This window comes from Dipodomys merriami, unplaced genomic scaffold (genome assembly GCF_024711535.1).
Source record: "Dipodomys merriami isolate MVZ:Mamm:240054 unplaced genomic scaffold, mDipMer1.0.p SCAF_525, whole genome shotgun sequence".
Classification (NCBI taxonomy): domain Eukaryota; kingdom Metazoa; phylum Chordata; class Mammalia; order Rodentia; family Heteromyidae; genus Dipodomys; species Dipodomys merriami.
Genome location: NW_027206097.1, coordinates 96543 through 116153, shown reverse-complemented (window position 1 = coordinate 116153; position 19611 = coordinate 96543). Strand labels below are relative to the sequence as shown.

Here is a 19611-nt window from a genome sequence, read left to right as displayed (position 1 = left end):
ATCCTCAGGTGAAGATCTCTTAAACTGATGACAAAGGGATAGTAGTATTTTCTCTTAAGATCAATCCGCTATGTTTGCATTTACAAGCTGAAGAGCTTATATCAACCCATGTAAAATCAGGCTGTATGGAAGCAGGGAAAATGCAGACTGCTTTTAAATGGGCTGGTCTAACTTATTTTCTAACATGTAGGTACTGAAAGAGAAAATTCCCAGTATTATAAAGTTTTTGAGGCATCTGAGCCTGCTGGGTAAATGTCAGTTAAAAATGCAGCATTTGCTGAGTTCTTCCTTGCCCTTAGTCCATCATCAGATTCTCACAATCAGAGAAAATCATCATCCAATAAATGCATTTTTTTCCAACTAACAGCCAAGTAAGCATTGTTCAGTAAAGCGCTTTACGTTTGGGACAACCCAATACCTAAGCCTTAATATTTGTAAGAAAAGAAAAAATCAGTTTTGGTTGTTGTTGTTTTCTAATCCTGGGGCTTAAACTCAAGGTCTGGGCACTGTCCCTGAGCTTTCTGCTTAAGGCTAGTACTGTTTCACTTGAGCCACAGCTCTACTTTTGGCTCTTTGGTAGTTAACTGGACGTAAGAGTCTTACAGGCTTTTCTTACCACACTGGCTTTAAACGGCATTCCTTAGCTAGATTTATAGGCATGGCACCTGGCTAATTTTAAGTATTTTACAAAAGAAATCACCATAGGATTTCTTTAGCTAGCATTTTTGGTGTTAGGGTGTATGTATATATATGTGTGTGTGCTTGTGAATGTGTACCAGTACTAGATCTTCAACTCAGGGCCTCATGCACTTGCTTGGCTTTTCTGTCAAAGTTGGTACTCTACCACTTGAATTATCATTCTACGTATAGCTTTTTTCTGGTTAGCTGGAGATAAGAGCATACCAGACTTTTTTGCCCAAGCTGGCTTAGAACTGTGATTTTCAGATCCCAGCTTCTTGAGTAGCTTGGATTTATAGACATAAGCCACCAACACCTGGCTATTATTTTTTTGTTTTTGTTTTTTACGATTTACATACAACTTTCCTAAAGCTATATAAAATGTATTAATAATACCAGAATGTGCTTGAGTTAAAAATTAAAATCTCCAAAGTTTATAATAAAAATCCTAATCAAACTGGCTTATCTAAAAAAGTAGATGTTGGATAAATAAAAACTAAGTTTATTTTAATTTTTCTCCTCTTATAGTTAATCATCTGCTAAAATTACTAATGGATAAGTACTAGATTTGTTAGAAAGACAGAACTCAAATATTGAAATGTACATCATTTTACTTAGGAGGAACTTTAAAAAATAATGCGATAATCACATTTATACATGAAAACTCGAGTTCAGAAAGGCACAAGGACTTTGTCATGACATAAGAACTAATGGTAAAACTTGGTTACTTACTTCCCACTTCATAATCCTTTAACTAGGTTTTTTTTTTCTTTTCTTTTCTTCTTTTTTTTTTTTTGTTGGTTGTGGGGCCTGAACTCTGGGCCCGGGCACTGTCCCTCAGCTCTTCAGCTCAAGGCTAGCACTCTACCACTTGAGTGACAGCACCACTTCCAGCTTTTTCTGCTTATGTGGTGCTGAGGAATTGAACTCAGGGCCTCATGCATGCAAGGCAAGCACTCTACCACTGACCCACCTTCCCAGCCCCTAACTAGGTATTAATATTAATTTTAAAATGTGTTAGGTCAAGCCGGGCACTGGTGGCTTACGCCTGTAATCCTAGCTACTCAGGAGGCTGAGATCTGAGGATCATGGTTCAAAGCCAGCCCGGGCAGGAAAGTCTGTGAGACTCTTATATCCAATAAATCACTAGAAAATGGGAAGCGGCGCTGTGGCTCAAGTGGTAGAGTGCTCACCTTGAGCTGAAGAGCACAGGGACAGTGCCCAAGCCCAGAGTTCAAGCCCCATGACCGACAAAAGAAAAAAAAAAGTGTTAGGTCTTTTTTCAAAATAAACAAGTCCAACATTAATTTCATAGAAAACACTTATTATTTCAAATTAGTGAGTAAATTAACATTATATACCAACATGTCAGTAAATTAAAATCCCTTGTTCATATTTTGAAAGACTTCTCTGAAGTCTTTTAGTCCTACATAAGTTTGATGCCTAAATACAAACCATTTCATTTCAATACGTATTACATTCAATTATGGAAAGTGAAAAGAAGCTAAACCTTATTGCTACATGTTGAATTTGGTCTTTCAACACTGTCAGAGCTACAAGGTTAAGCCAAAGAATAATTTAAAAGCCATTTCAATGGCAATTTCTGTGACTGAGTCATGAAAGCAGACATAAAGTTCCTGAGGTTTTGGATGAAGAAAGAGTCTCCTGCAGAAGAAAAGAACACACACATTTCAGAAAATAAAATGACAAAACAAATCTCCCTACTTCAGATTTCTTTTTGTTTCAAAATTATAAAATCTCCCTACTTCAGATTTCTTTTTGTTTCAAAATTATAAAACTAATCTAAGTCTACAAATAGGGAGGCTACAGCTATATTTCTAAATAAAACAATACATGTCTTACATTAATTTTATTGTTCTGAAGTATAAATACCCTATTTTAGCTGGGCATCCATGGTCAGGCCTGAATCATATATTTCGGAGGCTGAGATTTGAGGACTGTGGTTTGAAGCCAGTGGGGACAAGACAGTGTTTGAGACTTCTATCTCAAATTAACCACACAGAAAAACAGAAACCATGGTGTGTCGCAAGTGGTAGAGTGCCAGTCTTGAGCAAAACAGCTAAGGGAAAGCACTCATGTTCTCAGTTTAAGCTAATAGCAGTGCACACCCACGCATGCGCACACAGCAAGCACGCGCACGCACGCGTGCACACACACATATACTATTTTATAACAGTGTCGTACTCCATTTTAAAATATTAAATCCAGTCATTATTACAGCAGCCAATATCATCAGCATCATTTTAAACACAATATTTAGTAAACATTTTATTGCTACTTACTTTCACAAGTTTAATTATTATTAAAACATTTAGTAGGGCCTTTTTTTCAGATAGCCCTGGATTAGGATTAATATTTAAATTCTGTTTGATTTTCTTAGTAAGGTAGGGTGGTAGTGGTAGTACAGTGATACAGCACTTGGAAGGGTGAGGCAGGAAGATCTCATGGCTACACAGAAGGACCTATCTAAAGAGAAAAAAATTAGGGCTGGGAAGGTGGCTCAGTGGTACAGCGCTTGCCTTGCATACATGAGGCCCTGGGTTCGATTCTTTAGCATCACATAAGCAGAAAAAAAAAAAAAGGCTGGAAGTGGCACTGTGGCTCAAGTGGTAGAGCACTCGCCTTGAGCTGAAGAGCTGAGGGACAGTGCCCAGGCCCAGAGTTCAGGCCCCACGACCGGACCCAAAACAAAACAAAACAAAACAAAAAAAAAAACAAACCAACTCACAATTAAAAAAAAAAAAGAAAAGAAAAAAATTACTGAATCCTACTGTATATAAATGGAACATTTCAAATAAGGGAGTAGTTCTGTCTGATGTTTTTCAAAGTTCTCTTCTTTGTGGTTCTGCATTATAATTCAACACTTTTTGACTCTTTCCATCCCAGTTGTCTAATGTAAAGTTATACTACACATCTATATAAACATGCATGTAATTTAACTCTTCATCTCTAGTTTTTTCCTTTCTTTCCACCATTACGTAGATTGACTTAATTTTATAAAAGCCCAATTCTCCATCTTTCCATCCACCACCACATTTTGCCTAGGCTACCTCCATTACTAAGCCATCATGATTATGAAGCAACTGGTATGTGCCAGGTGCTGTTGTAGACACCAATTGTGCACAAGACAATTCCTGATCTCACAGTGCTGACATTTTGGTGATGTAGAAAGACAAGAATCAAGCAAGAAAAATACCAAAGAGGCAATACAGAGAACTACAGGTAACTCTTCAATGATGGAAAAGAGATGATAGATCCTAAGTAAGGAGATCATCTGTTAGTCCTGGTTTGAATATCAAGGAACCAGATGTGCAAAAGGTTAAGGGACAACATCCCATGCAAAAGGAATAGCAGTAACAAGATTTGATTGGTGCTAATGTGACAGTACACTGAAGCGAGAAGAGCGATGAGACAGTGAAACAGAGGTGGCCTGGACTGAGTTGTATCTTATGTGTGTAAAGAGTAGAAAGACAGAAATAAAAGAGACATGAAAGAAGAGAAGTAGTAAAGTAAGAAAGGGGAGGAAAAATAGGGAATTATTCTTTTAGTGACTTTGCCAGATAACTCAATAGCCAATTTTTGTAATAAGAAATGTTTGGGGAGGAATTTAATGGTGATATTAGTAAATAAAAACTCAAATATAGTATTTAAATACCCTGGCTAGATTAATAAATCCCTGTATTTTAAAACATTAGTCTGCTTTACTACTTTTTTTTTTTAACTTTGTAACAATTTAGTTTACTTTCAAACTCTTTTCTCACTTACCCTACTACCCAGTAAGTCATAACTGGTGGTGTTTTTTTCTGATCAGTCCAATTTTCAGGAGAGCATTCAAACAACACACCATATTCTTTCACAGGGCTAAAAGAAGATACTGTAGAATTTGTAGAATGTGAATGATCTTCACCGTTTAGTGCCTTCTTTTTCTATAAATTAATAGACATTATTAGTATAACTGGTGATCATATGTAACATAGATTTGAACTCCTGACCCTAACACTTAAGACTCTCCAGTGCTATTCTTCCCCTTACCTTCAAGAACTTTTCTACTCCTCCTCAATACGTAATTACTATTTCCTAAAGGGGACTTCATCAGTAAAGTATATCTTAAGGTACACTTTGTTCAATGATCCATTTTGTTGTAATTGCTTTGTATTATATTAGCAGTTTATAAGTCTGTCTTCCTTGTGGAAGAAAGAAGATTATAACCTTTTATCCCAGGGCAGAGACAAGACACTATATGTCTTTGTATATTTTTAGCACATTGGTGTTTATATAGAGTGTTAGGGGCTTATTCAGTAATAAGTGGATGAAATATTCTATACCAAACCTAAAATATATTTAAAGCATTCCTTTGATGTGCATACTTTCTAAATTTCTTATTCATTTGCAAACCAATAACTTATGCAGAATATAGATATTTTTATAAGGCTCAGGCCCAAAAGACAACAGTGATTCTTAATTCTTTTCTCTCTCATCCATCAACAAATTCTTCTGTTTCACCATACAAAATACATCCAGAATCCAGAAGCAACTGTCATTCTTGCTTTGAGAATTCTAATAGTAGTCTCCTCACTGGCCCTGCTCCCTTTCTCTACAGCCTAATTTCCAAAGCAGCCCCAGGGATTATGTTTAAAAACTAAGGAGTACCTTCTTCCTCTGCTCAAAACCATTCTCTTCTAGAACAAAGCACAAAGTCCTTCCACAGCAGATGAGGCATGTTTGATCTGGCTCTCATACCTTACCACTTCCCACTCTTTTCAGGCTACTCCAGTGATTTCTTACCCCAGCTTCTCCCATCCCTGTAACTATACCCTGGCCTTTCCCAAACCATACATCTAGACAGCCACAGTGTTCCATCCCATGCATCACTCATGTCTGTTCAAGTATTACTGGACATGTTCTGAGGGACCTTTTTAAAGCGGTTATCATCATCTCAGTGTTTTGTTTTGTTTTTGTGCCAGTCCTACGGTTTGAACTCAGGGTCTGGGTGCTCTCCCAGAGGTTTTTTTTTTTTGTTTTTTTTTTTTGCTCAAGACTAGCACACTAGCCACAGCTCTAGCTCCATTTCTGGAATTTTTGGTAATTAATTAAAGATAAGTGTTTCATGGGCTCTCCTGCTCAGGCTGACTTTGACCATGATCCTGAGATCTCAGTCTCCTGAGCAGCTAGGATTACAGACATGACCCATCACCTCATAACCAAAGTTCTACTTTTAAACTTGCCATACTTACATATACATATTGGTGTACAAAATACAACTATCTTCGGAGAGCTTTTACTGGCTGAATATTTGACTAGTTATAAGTAAATCTCTATATGTTTATATGTTATTAGAAATCAACACCCATTTTTCCCTGTATCAAAGCAATCTAACTGATATTTTAATTATGTACAGTACTAGTCCTTACCCAGGTTGAGAAGCAAACGGTCAACAAATTGCTAAAACATTTTCAGTAGTAGTGTGTCTATGGCTTAACTATAAGACCACTTTATATTCCAAAACAATTTATATTGTTGGCTGAAAACATAAAAGATTATCAGCCTTATTTTAGGAACTAATTGGTAAGCCTTCTGAACAAACAATGGTTGCGTTTGAGTAACAAATATCAAATAGAAGATGTTAATTGTACACAAATATAAATTACAAAATTGTATTACATTTACATTCTACTTTTGCTATAAAACACATCTACCATTTCCTGAAATATTAACCTAGGACATCTAACACAGTATTATATAATAAATGAACATTTGAGGTTAAGTAATATGTGCATAATCTTTTAAAAACTGAAATTAGGTTAACTGGCTGTTAAAAACACCTTAACTACATGAAAACATTGCTGCATATATTGACTAGAGAGTAGAGATAATGTTTACAAATTGGAAATTATATCACAGAGAACTCTATAGAACTGTGTTTACCTCTTTCACCAGTGTCTGTTGAAAAACTGCACGGATAGAGAGACAACACTGATGAAAATTCTTTATTAGCTGAGGGTGGACAGAGCCGCTTAGCTGAGCTACTTCCTCTTGGGTGGGAGTGATGAAAATTCCTTGCACTGTTTCCAAGGCAAGGTAGTGGAAAAGAGTATTCTCAGGCCCAGATGTCAGTCTTGTAAGGAGAGAGAGAAAAAGAGACAAGAGGAGAGAGAAAAAGAGAGGAAAAATTTAAGTAAGTAAAAATAGTTTCACTTTGAATTTACAAGCAAACTTGAGTAGTATAATTAGGAAGGGGAACATAGGCCAAACATTTAATTCCTTCTTCATCTACAACTAAAGTATATAGTAGGAATATTAGTAATTCTCCAAAAGGAATCGGCTTGTTAAGCTGATGAGCACTAGTTCATTTGCAACTCACAACTGTCCCTTCACTGAACAACCCAAATTGGTCAAGCCTCTCTTTCTATAGCTGGTAATGAACTACTCGGCTCCTGTCTGCCCCAGACTTTGTCAAGCCAGAAGGAAGGTATCAGTTTGGGGTGAGGATATATAAAAATATCTTCCAGCAAAGTAGACACATTTAAGTCAGCAGAAGTTAAGTCTTTTACCATGACAGTAAAAATTAGTAATTCTGAAGAAATGCAATCATTATTAGCAGTTTTAAAGTTGGGTTAATATTCTATTATACTGTGGTAATAAGTGATATTATCCTATTACATTTCATCATTATAATCTTTCTTTTCTCCAATGTTTTCTCACTTTTTTTTCTTCCCTATATTTTCCTCTCCATAATCTCAGATCAGCAGAAGCTGTAAACAGAACTAATTTCTACCAGTTGAGAAAAGAGGTGAAGCACAGTAATGGCAAGGACAAGAAATAATGCAGTAGTTACTATTTACTGATTGTTTTCTGTATGCCAGGGCAAGTGTGTTAGGATATTAATTATTATCCTCATTTTAACCACAAAGAAACTAATGTTCAATGAGCTTGTATTAACTGGATTGAAACCTCATAGCCAATAGCAGCAGACCTTAGCTGCCTTATGAGTTGCTCTTCCAGTAACTTCTTTTTGTTCTCCCCTGCTGAGTTTTGATTAGTAGTCCTTGTGTTATGGACTGCAACGGCCCCCCTCTCCATTCCCCCCCCCCCCCCCCCCCCCCCCCCCCCCCCCCCCCCCCCGCCCATCCTAATAATGTTAAGTGAACCAACCGCTAGTGATTAAGCACATAAGCTGGGGTCGCTGGGGGCTCACGCCTGTCATCCTAGTTACTCAGGAGGCTGAGATCTGAGGATCACAGTTCAAAGCCAGCCTGGGCAGAAAAATCAGTGAGACTCTGATCTCCAATAAACCACCAGAAAACCGGAAGTGGCGCTGTATCTCAAGTGGTAAAGCGCTAGCCTTAAGTTGAAGAGCTGAGGGACAGCGCCCAGGCCCAGAGTTCAAGTCCTATGATTGACAAAAACATAAAAATAAAGTAGGGGCTGGGAAGGTGGCTCAGTGGTAGAGCGCTTGCCTTGAATGCTTGAGGCCCTGGGTTCAAGTCCTCAGGACCACATAAGCAAAAAAGCCGGAAGTGGCACTGTGGCTCAAGTGGTAGAGCACTAGCCTTGAGCTGAAGAGCTAAGTGACAGCGCCCAGGCCCACAGTTCAGGCCCCACGACTGGACTCAAAAAAATAAATAAGTGAAAATTAAAAAATAAAAATTAAGCACAAAGCCGGGCACCTGTGGCTCATGCCTGTAATCCGTTGTTTTTTTTTTGGGTCCGGTCTTGGGGCCTGAACTCTGGGCCTGGGCGCTGTACTTCAGCTCTTCAGCCCAGGGCTAGCGCTCTACCACTTGAGCCACAGAGCCACTTCCGGCTTTTTTTCTTTTTGTTTATGTGGTGCTGAGGAATCGAACCCAGGGCCTCAGGCATGCAAGGCAAGCGCTGTACTACTGAGCCACCTTCCCAGCCCCTCATGCCTGTAATCATTTCTATTCAGGAGCTGAGATCTGAGGGTCACGGTTCAAAGCCAGCTTGGGCAGGAAAAGTCCATGAGACTCTTATTTCCAGTAAACTCAGAAAACCGGAAGTGGCTCTGTGGCTCGAGTGGTAGAGCACTAGCCTTGAGCTGAAGAGCTGAGGAAAAGCACCCAGGCCCAGAGTTCAAACCCCATGACCGACAAAACAACAACAAAAAACAAAAATTAAGCACACAACCAAAGAAAAGACATATTTAAGTTATTGCCCGAGTTCCTTCGCCCATCATTTATGCTAACCCTGATAAATTTGTTAATCTGTCTGAACAGCATGATCTGAATAAATTTGTTATTACCAAATTTAGGGAGAGAGAGGGAAGGAAATCATCTACAAAATTTTTAGAGGGTAGTTGACTAACAACTGATGGCTGATATCTTAAAAAAAATCAAGATGAGGAAAATTATATTTATTCAAAAAGGATCATTCTAAGTCAGAGGTCTTCAAATTCAAATACAGACTGTCTAAAGAATAGAAATTATTTCTTAAAAAAAAACAAACCCAAACTGTTGTGGGCAGGGATGGGAGGGGGAAACTAGAGGAAAGCTAAGGAACGGGGAAGCTCTGTCCATAAGAAGAAATAAACTCATAACCTGACTCATGACATGAGCCCCTCTGTATAACACCCTAACAACAATAACAAAATTATATCAAAAGAACCCCAAACTGCTAATAAGATACACTTGGAGGATAGCAAGGATCAATATTTTTGTTATCTATATTTTTCCTCAAAAATAAAACACAATGAGGAAGTTTAGCTCTTCAAAATCAGTTCTTATTAACTGAAAGTTAAAAAAGTCACCAACCAATCAATTATCCAACAATAGACAAAAGATTTATACAAAAAGGCAGATAAAGTTAGATTCATTTCTAAAAGCTGGAAGGGAAAAACGGGAGTTTGAACCAAGGTAGTATCCACAGGAAATGGCTGATGGACTCAAGAAAGACTGCAATACTAATGGACAGTAGTTTCTTAACGAATGAAATTATATATACTACATAAACACATATACATAAGTGTTTTTACTATATAATATATATTTTATTTGCTAAAAATGTACATATGAGGATAATATATTACATGCTTTTAAAATGAGCTATAGTATACTGCATAGAACACCTTCTCATTCAATAATGAGGGAAGAAAAAGGATCTCTGGCATCTTTTTAAGTAAGAGTCTATGACTTTCATCACATGTGAATATGTCTAAGTTACTGAAAAAAAAATCTCTTTACTAGAGATGGTGCCAAAACAATGTAATCAGAAATATGCTATGGAGGGAACAAAATACTGGAGAATATCAACATTTTGTAAAGTTGTTTTAAGGTTCCATAAAGGTCATGATTCAGATTTAAAAACAAGTATGATTATTTTTTAAAAACTAACCATTCAGCCGGGCGCTGGTGGCTCACGCCTGTAATCCTAGCTACTCAGGAGGCTGAGATCTGAGGATCGCGGTTCAAAGCCAGCCCGGGCAAGAAAGACCGTGAGACTCCTATCTCCAATAAACCACCAGAAAACCAGAAGTGGCACTGTAGCTCAAGTGGTAGAGCGCTGGCCTTGAGCTGAAGAGCTGTGGGACAGCGCCCAGGCCCAGAGTTCAAGCCCCATGACCGACAAAAAAAAAAACCAAAAAAACCCCCCCAAAAACTAACCATTCATATGTGGAAGCATTAAAACCAAAATTTTTAATTCAGTAGACCCTCTCAGGAAAAAAAAATTCTGGTAATTTAGTAACTTACTGATTTTAACTTCTTAAACAAATGTTTCTGTGATTAAAAAAGGTGATAGTTATGCACTCATGTTTGTGTGTTGTGAGGTTGTGAAAGAATTCTACTTTCACATATCTGGTTGCTTAAGCAAAAATGTGATTTTTATATATGACTATCAAAATTAAGTATCAGGCAAAACAGACACAACTGTCAATCACGACTGTACAAGAGGTGACTAACATTGCATATTGCAATGACTGTACACAGTTTAAGTAGTCAAACAGTCCATCCTCAGTTCCTTTCACCTTAGAGGTGTAACTTTGAGCTGTTACCTGGTTCTATTTTTTTTTTTTTTTTTTGTCGGTTGTGGGGCTTGAACTCTGGGCCTGGGCGCTGTCCCTGCACTCGTCAGCTCAAGCGCAAGCATTCTACTGCTTGAGCCACAGCACCACTTCCTGTTTTCTAGTGGTTTATTGGAGATAGGAGTCTCACAGACTTTTCTACCTGGGCTGGTTTTGAACCGTGATCCTCAGATCTCAGCCTCCTGAGTAGCTAGGATTACAGGCGTGAGCCACTGGCACCCAGTTGTTACCTAGTTCCTATAGGATCAGTTCTTGGAACCCAGACTGAGTAAGTTTAGGGGGCCAACGTCCGGAGAATTATAGCTGTAGGTGGGTGATAGAACTAAAACAGAGCAAGTAGTCATTAGAAGTGTACTACTCTCAGGAGGAACGCAACTTTGAGCCATTAGCAGCTATCTTTTTCAAGCACTGGGAATGAATCTATGCAAAGGGATAAACTGGGCATTTGCCAGAGTCTAAAGTAAAAAAAAAAAGTAGATACAGATAGATTATATCTATATAATCTATAAATCTTACCTGTGAAAGAGAAATAAATGGGTTGTTTTACTCTCTTATAATATGAATGTTCTTTTTTTTTTGGTCAGTCATGGGGCTTGTACTGTGGGTCTGGGTGCTGTCGCTCAGCTCTTCAGCTCAAGGCTAGTACTCTACCACTTGAGCCATGGCACCACTTCTGGCTTTTTCTGCTTATGTGGTGCTGAGGAATCGAACCCAGGGCCTCATGCATGCAAGGCAAGCACTCGACCACTGAGCCACCTTCCCAGCCCCGAATGTTCATTTTACTTAAAATGTGTAATGAAATATTAACAGAAATATCATATCACCTCAACTATGTAATATCTATCTTAATTACACTTGTTGAGTAAACACAACATGCTCTGAAATTGTACCTATAGTAAAACTTCCTCAAAGACAAATGAATTTAAGTGAAAAAGAGTATTAGAGAGCCAGGTGCCAGCGACTCACAACTTAAATCCAAGCTATTCAGGTGGCTGAGGTTCAAAGCCAGTTCAGGCAGGAGAAGTCTATGAGACTCTTATCTCCAATGAACTCCCAAAAAAGCCAGAGGTGAAGCTGTGGATAGGGACCATGCTCTAGGTTCAAGTCCCAGGATTGGAACCAAAAAAAAAGCCCCCAACCCCCAGTATCAGAAGGTTTCTTACTTCATTGTATTATATACTTCCAATTCTTTTTCTGAAAGGTCCTTTTTCAAATTTCCCAAATGAAATGGATTTGGGAAAGTAGACTTCTTTTTAGTGATCTGAAAAATAGTTTTAAAAGTAAATCAGTTTATATCTAAGATAGAATCTTATATCTAGAACTCTTTGTTTTGTTTTTGTCAGTCATAGGACCTGAGCTGTGGGCCTGGGCGCTGTCCCAGATCAAGGCTGGCGCTCTACCACTTGAGCCACAGTGCCACTTCCGGCTTTTTCTGATTATATGGTGCTGAGGAATCGAACCCAGACCCTCATGCATGCAAGGCAAGCACTCTACCACTCTCAGCCACCCTCTCAGCCCCAGAATCTTATATCTAAAAGCAGAAATGATTAGGAAATAAAAAACCGGAGGGAGGAATTGGGGAGGTAGGGAGGGAAGGGATGGTAGGAGATAAACAAAGTAGGAGGTAACAATACTTGATAGGAAATGTACTCATTACCTTACTCATGTAAATATAACCATTCTGTATCCTATTTTTACAATAAAAAAAAAGAAAAACCTAAGAGAAGTAATTACTATTTTGTGATGCTTTCTTTAAGCATCTGTAGGGTAACTTTACCTCTTGATTTATCCTTTGCTAATAAGAATCCGAAGGCCATGTTATGGAGAGCAGGAGGGTATTTCCTGAAAGCTTCCTGTCAGAGCCATTAGTATTGCGAAATTTGTAGGTATGCTTACTTTCCCCCCCCATAGCCTAAATGCCTCAAAATCATGATCTGTCTTACTCGTTATCTTTGTACAGCACAGCCTTTCACCCTTAGTAGGTTCCAATTAACATTTGTTGAACTGCCAAACTTAAAGATTAATTCAGTTTCTCTTGGGAGCTATTCAGGTTTTGTTATTTTGGTTGGTTTGTTTTTGTCAGTCCTGGGGCTTGAACTCAGGGCCTGGGCTCTGTCCCTGAGCCTCTCTCTATGCTCAAGGATAGCACTCTACCACTTGTGCCATAGCACCACTTCTGGTTTTTTCTGAGTGTTTTATTGGAAATAAGAGTCTCATGGACCTTTCTTTCCAGGTTTGCTTTGAACCAAGATTCTCAGACCTTATCCTCCTGAGTAGCTAGGATTTCTGGCTCAAGTTTTGTTCTTAAAGCTACAAAGTCTTCTTAAGCTATATTTTACCAATTTCATGGACAGAGGTATTAAATATAACTAGTATGATCACTTCTAAATACATTATATTTAGCACTTTAAAAGTGTCCTCTATTTTTGAATTAAGAGACTGAGTTGATGTTTCTTTATTTCATGACACTCAGAGTCTCATATTCTTTGGTGCTCCTTCTCACATTCTTTCAGAATATCTTGTCAGGTATGACCTCCATCCACCTAGATGGCAAGTTTCAGAAATCTTCTGAAAGACAACAATATCACTAAAATAAGTATAAAACCTCCAAAGGTGATGGTTTGGATAATGACTTGGACATGTTATTGATTTTCATAGAAACAAAAATTAAGTGATAATCTGAAAAATGGGCATTTTTCTTAAGATTCACATTTTGAATTTCTGAAACCTTTACAAGTGCAGACAAAAATACTTACCTATAACAAAGACTCTCTTTCTGTTCTTATCTCTTTTCCATTTCTACTGATCTCACCATCCTGAATAGGTAGGATTATAGACATTTTCTACCAGGCACCCAGCTTCTACTGAACATTGCAGTGGCTACTTAATCTGAGGTGTCCCTGCAAATGTCCACATGTACGAGGCTATGGTGTCAGCTTGAAAACAGAGTATCAATGGAACTGGACAACAAGATTAGAGTTTTTCTACCTAGAAGCACTGTTAATTAAATACCTGGAATGGCAAGGGGCTGCTATCTTATTGACATCACTTCTTCTTTTTTCCCCCTCTTAATCCTCGGTTTTTCAAATAACTAAAACTACCACCATGTCAAATGAGGAACGATTTTAAAAGTTCTCTTGACATTAGTTTCTACAATGTATATACTTGAATGAACATACTTCACCTTAAGCAAGGCTCCACTTTCTTCAGAACCACCAGAGCCCTGAGATTCTCTTTGCTTCCATACCGCATCTGGTGTAGTATGCAGATTTGTACTAACACCTTCTTCACCTTCACAACCATGGTCAGATCCTCCACTGCTTCGGGAAGGACTGGGCTTCCGTGTCTTTAAGGAAGAGTCACCAAAAAGTGTTCTTCTGCACGTTGGAGAAACTGCTGTTTTAGAAGTACTTTGCAGCCTACTGAGGACAGGAGAAGTAGTCAAACTATCTACTTTTTCATGTGGTCCAGCAAGGAACCAGTCAGCACAAGACAAACAGGTGTTTGAAGAAGATATAAGCTGTTCATTTATATAAGAATCTACTCCTTCCAGCTGTTGAAGAGTTGTTTTGGCTTGATCTATATAGATACAGTCTGGACCAGGATTTCCATTAGCTTTGGATGAGCAGCCTCCAGCTTCTAATAGTACACATAACATATAATGTTTCTATGAAAGAAAATCAGTATAAGTTTAGTTACCACAAAATATTTACACATAATATATTCATAAATACTGAGCCGGGTGCCAGTGGCCCAAGCCTGTAATCCAAGCTACTCAGGAGATCCAGCTCTGAGAATTGTAACTCAAAGCCAGCCTGGGTAAGAAAGTCCATGAGACTCTCATCTACAATTAACCACCAAAAAGCTGGAAGTAGAAATTTGGCTCAAGTAATACGCCTTGATCAAAAAAGTTCAGGCCTTAGGAAGTGGCGCTGTGGCTCAAGCGGTAGAGCGCTTGCCTTGAGCTGAAGAGCACAGGGACAATGCCCAAACCCAGAGTTCAGGCCCCACAACCGACAAGAAAAAAAAAAGGCCCAGCCCCAAGTTCAAACCACAGGACTGGCACACACACAAAAAAAGGTTCATATTAAAGACATACAGTAGCATAATTGTGTGATTATTACAAATTTCTCCTTGATTATCAAAGCTACTGCTGCTTTGTAACTTGCTCTTACTTAGCTTTCGCACTCAAGGCTGGTACTCAACTGAGTCACACCTCCATTTGTGGCTCTTTGCTGGTTAACTGCAGATAGAGCCTCTTGGATTTGTCTGCCCCAGCTGGCTCATATAGAGATCCTCAGGTCTCTGCCTTCTTCTTTTTTTTTTTTGTCGGTCATGGGGCTTGAACTCTGGGCCTGAGGGCTGTCCCTCAGAGCTCTTCAGCTCAAGACTAGTACTCTACCACTCGAGCCACAGCGCCACTTCTGGTTTTCTGTGGTTTATTGGAGATTAGAGTTTCATGGAGTTTCCTGCCCGGCCTGGCTTTGAACTACAATCCTCAGATCTTAGCCTCCTGAGTAGCTAGGATTATAGGCATAAGCCACTGGCGCCAGGCTTGGATCTCTGCCTTCTAAGTTGCTATGACTGCAAGTGTGAGCCAATGGTACTTGGCTAATACCAAGTAAAAACAATGTCACCTTACTTTAATAGACTATCAGCCACTTCTCTTGCACATGAAATTTCCTAAGACAACTTTCAGAGTCTCAATTATTAGAAGTCCTTGGATTTACAATTACATAGTAATTCTATTTCTGACTACATTCTGGCAGTTTGTCTGTTTTTGAAACTGGGTCTTCTTATGGTAGCTCAGATTGGCCTCAAACTCATGATCCTCCAGAGCTCGAGTGCTGGAACTTTAAGTGTGCAACAATACACTCAACTTGATTCTGTGTTTTTTTCATGTCTTGTTCTATTTCACAAAACAAATAAGGATAAAACCACTATAGGAAGGGGGACAGTAGATCTTCAGACTTTGCTAAAATCTTATCCCAGAGTTTATTAATATTTCTTCATGAATGTGAAGGAAAAAGAGAGCAGAACATGTTCTTGAATACTAGTATCTGACATACCCATTTTTTTTTTTTTTTGGTCGTTCGTGGGGCTTGAACTCTGTGCTGTCCCTGCACTCTTCATCTCAAGGCGAGCACTCTACCGCTTGAGCTACAGCGCCACTTCCAGTTTTCTAATGGTTTATTTGAGATAAGAGTCTCACAGACTTTCCTGCCCAGGCTGGCTTTGAACCTTGATCTTCAGATCTCAGCCTCTTGAGTAGCCAGGATTTCAGGCGTGAGCCACAAGGTCATACCCATATTCTTTTACTTAGATAGTAAATAGATCTTTAAAAAAAACTTTAAAGAAAGAAGTCCAGATAAACTTACCAGTCCAACAATTAGTAAAAAATATCTCCCTTCAGGTTCTTGAAAGACTTCAAAATTTGAATCTGTGGAATGTTGTAGGTGAAGTCGAGGAAATACTTCTTTCCATATTATCAACTGACCTATTCTTTGTCTTGCTGCTAAAGGCAGTAAATAATAGTGGCGACAGTAGATAGCAATATCAATAAGATCATCCTTAGGCAAATGACTGCATATCAAATAACCCTGGAATTTTACCATGAAAGAGCAAATCAACAAATGATACAAATCAACAATTCTATATCTTGAAGTTTTGTAAAAACATTTTCATTGTCTTAAAATAATCTAGTTTCAAACATAAAAAATTAAGATGTAGCAAAAGTGCCTTTTTTTTTTTTTGCTGGTCATGGGGCCTAAACTCTGGGCCTGGGTGCTGTCCCTTCAGCTCTTCAGCTCTAGGCTAGCATTCTACCACTTGAGCCATGGCGCCAATTCTGGCTTTTTCTGCTTTTGTGTTGCTGAGGAATCGAACCCAGGGCCTCAGGCATGCGAGGCAAGCGCTCTACCACTGAGCCACCTTCCCAGCCAGAAGTGAATTCTTTTTTGAGGTCAAATTAGATATTGAATAATAACTTAGGGTACCCAAAAGATAGACTTTAGCATAAGCAAGATCACTTCTGTGTAGTAGTACCCTGAATGTTTACCAAATTAAAAAACAAAACCCTGAATTCTGAAAAGGCAAAGTGGAGAAGTTGCCATTAAGGTGGGAAGATCCTTTTTATCCTTCTGTATTGTTTGATTCTATTTGTATATGTGTATATGCACATGTGAGCATGCCAGTACAAAGGCCTCTTGTTCTTGGTCGGCTTTTCTGCTGAAGTTTTACTGTACCACTTAAGACACAACTCTAGTTATAGAGTTATATGGTTTTATTGTCTAATTGGAGATAAAAGTCTCATGAACTTTTCTACACAAGCTGGCTTTGAATCATGATTCTCAGATTTCAGCCTATTGAGTAGTGGGATTATAATTGTGAGCCACCAGCACTTGGCTTGTTTAATTCTTTGTTAATGGCATATTTTGAGTTTAAAAATATTTCTTAAATCAAAGTACTGAAATTCACTTGATGTCTAAGTTGGTGTACATTCAAGTTTATGTTACAAGATTTACTTGAAAAATTCATGCTACGATAGGATAAAAAAAATATATTACTGGAAAAAGTAATTGAGAAAGTAATGCTGGGTGCAGGTTGGCTCAAGCCTATAATCCTAGCTACTCAGGAGGCTGAGCTCTGAGGATTACAATTCAAAGCCAGCCTAGGCAGGAAAGTCTGTGAGACTCTAATCTTCAATTAACCAGAAAGCTGGAAGTGGCATTGTGGCTCAAGTGGTAGAGAGCTAGACTTGGGCTGAAGAGCTCAGGGATACCACCCAGGCCCAGAGCTCAGGCCCCACAACCAAAAAAAGAAAAAAAAGAAAGTACTGTTCTTAGCTCTCACATACTAGGTGTGTTTGAATATTGTTTCTCATTTACACAATTACCAATGCTGCAAAAAACAATAAAACCATAAGTATTTATTTGTTTATAAATGTGTAGGTGTCTTATTTTAAGATCTTAAGATTAGAGTACCTACATCCCCCCCAAAAAGAGATGCATGGATTTTTCTGTGCATAAAATGAGAAAATTTAACTTTACATATATGTAAACAGTAATCAATTTAAAAATATTTCAAGCTTCACCTTACCTTATAAAATAGAGCAGACCCCAAAATTGTATATAGCCGTCTCATGTCATAGTAATCTTCAGACTGGAAAAAAAAATTCAAAGTGGATTTATTATGAGGTGTGTGTATATAAAAAAATCCTACTGAACTACAATACCTAAAATGAAAATTACATTCCTTAATAACTGAAATATAACTGTATATTTATTTGACTGAGAACAACCTTATTTTTGGTTTTTGAGTTTAAAGAAACACTTTCATAAACACTTAACCTACTGTTGATTAGAGACTTCTACAAAAGATTTGTTATTCTATCAGGGATTTTTAAAATAAATCTATAAGACAAAAATTTCCTATTATGCAGGTGCTGGTGGCTTACATGTGTAATCCTAGAAACTCAGGAGGCTGCGATCTGAGGATCACCGTTCAAAGTTAGCCTGGGCAGAAAAGTTCATGACACTCTTATCTCCAATTAACCAGCAAAGTGCCAGAAGTAGAACTGTGGCCAAGTGGTAGAGTGCTAGTTTTGAGTGAATAAGCTAAGAGACAGCACCCAGGCCCAGAGTTCAAACCCCAGAGTGTCAAAAAAAAAAAAAAAAAAAAAAAAAAAGCAAAAGCCAACTTTATATCATGATCAGTTTGGTGTCATTCTAAGGATGCAAAGATGGTTCAACAGAAGGAAATCAATAAATGTAACACAGAACACAAACAAAATATAGGACAAAAATTACATAATCATGGGGCTGGGAAGGTGGCTCAGTAGTAGAGTGCTTGCCTTGCATGCATGAGGCCCTGGGTTTGATTCCTTAGCACCATATAACCAAAAAGAAAAAAAGTCGGAAGTGGCACTGTGGCGCAAGTGGTAGAGCGTTAGCCTTGAGCTGAAGACCTGAGGGACAGTGCCTAGGCCCAGAGTTCAGGCCCCACGACTGGACCCTCCCCCCCAAAAAAAATTACATAATCATATCAATTTATGCAGAAAAAGTCTGACAAAATTAAATGTTACCATGATAAAAGCCTTGAAGAACCTAGGAACAGAAGTTATATACCTCAAAATAATATACATAATATATATGTCACAATATATAATATAGATGGCAAACTTATAGCCAACACTGTACTAAATGTGGAAAAACTGAAACCATTTCCTCTAAAATCATAAATGAGAAAAGAGTGTCCACTCTTTTAAATCTAAGACAGTGCTGAAATTCCTAGCCAGACCAATACAAGGAAGAAAAAAAAGATACATAAGTAGGGGGGAAAAAGTCAGAGATGAGATTATCTTTAAAGAACTACAAAGACTCCACAAAAAAACATTTATATTTGATCAATGCTTTTGTTAAAGTAATAGGATACAAAATCAATGTACAAAAAAAAAACTAGTAGCCCTTCTATATACTAACAACGAACAGGAAGATAAAGAAATCAGTAAATTTATCCCATTTATAGTACTCTACAAAATACTTAGGAATAAACTAAGGATATAAAAAGACTTCTTGGGGCTGGGAAGGTGGCTCAGTGGTAGAGCGCTTGCCTTGCATGCCTGAGGCCCTGTGTTCGATTCCTCAGCACCACATAAGCAAAAAGAAAAAAGCTGGAAGTGGTGCTGTGGTTCAAGTGGTAGAGCGCTAGCCTTGAGCTGAAGAGCTGAGGGACAGCATCCAGGCTCGGAGTTCAGGCCCCATGACCGGACCCCCAAAAAAATAAAAAATAAAATAAAATAAAAAGACTTCTATAATGAAAACTAAAACCATAAGAAGGCAACTGAAGAAGACATTAGAAGATGGAAAGTTTTTCCA

The 19611-nt window shown here is 38.3% G+C and overlaps 1 protein-coding gene across 4 annotated transcripts in view; it reads right to left on the bottom strand.

Moving 5' to 3' along the window:
• Window positions 1-1188: 1188 nt before the first annotated feature.
• Window positions 1189-19611, bottom strand: part of LOC138811405 (protein inturned-like) — a 59038-nt gene continuing 40615 nt past the window's right edge. For 3 of the 4 annotated variants that reach the window (XM_069999144.1, XM_069999142.1, XM_069999143.1), the window contains exons 10-16: window positions 17834-17896; window positions 16114-16335; window positions 13920-14402; window positions 11899-11996; window positions 6625-6814; window positions 4465-4625; window positions 1189-2343 (exon numbers count right to left, since the gene is read on the bottom strand). In XM_069999144.1, the coding sequence (XP_069855245.1) occupies window positions 2232-2343; window positions 4465-4625; window positions 6625-6814; window positions 11899-11996; window positions 13920-14402; window positions 16114-16335; window positions 17834-17896 (1329 nt within the window). In that variant the 3' untranslated portion in view covers window positions 1189-2231. Of the gene's footprint in view, window positions 2344-4464; window positions 4626-6624; window positions 6815-11898; window positions 11997-13919; window positions 14403-16113; window positions 16336-17833; window positions 17897-19611 lie in introns of those variants that run through there. The other variant, XM_069999146.1, reaches the window with a different exon arrangement.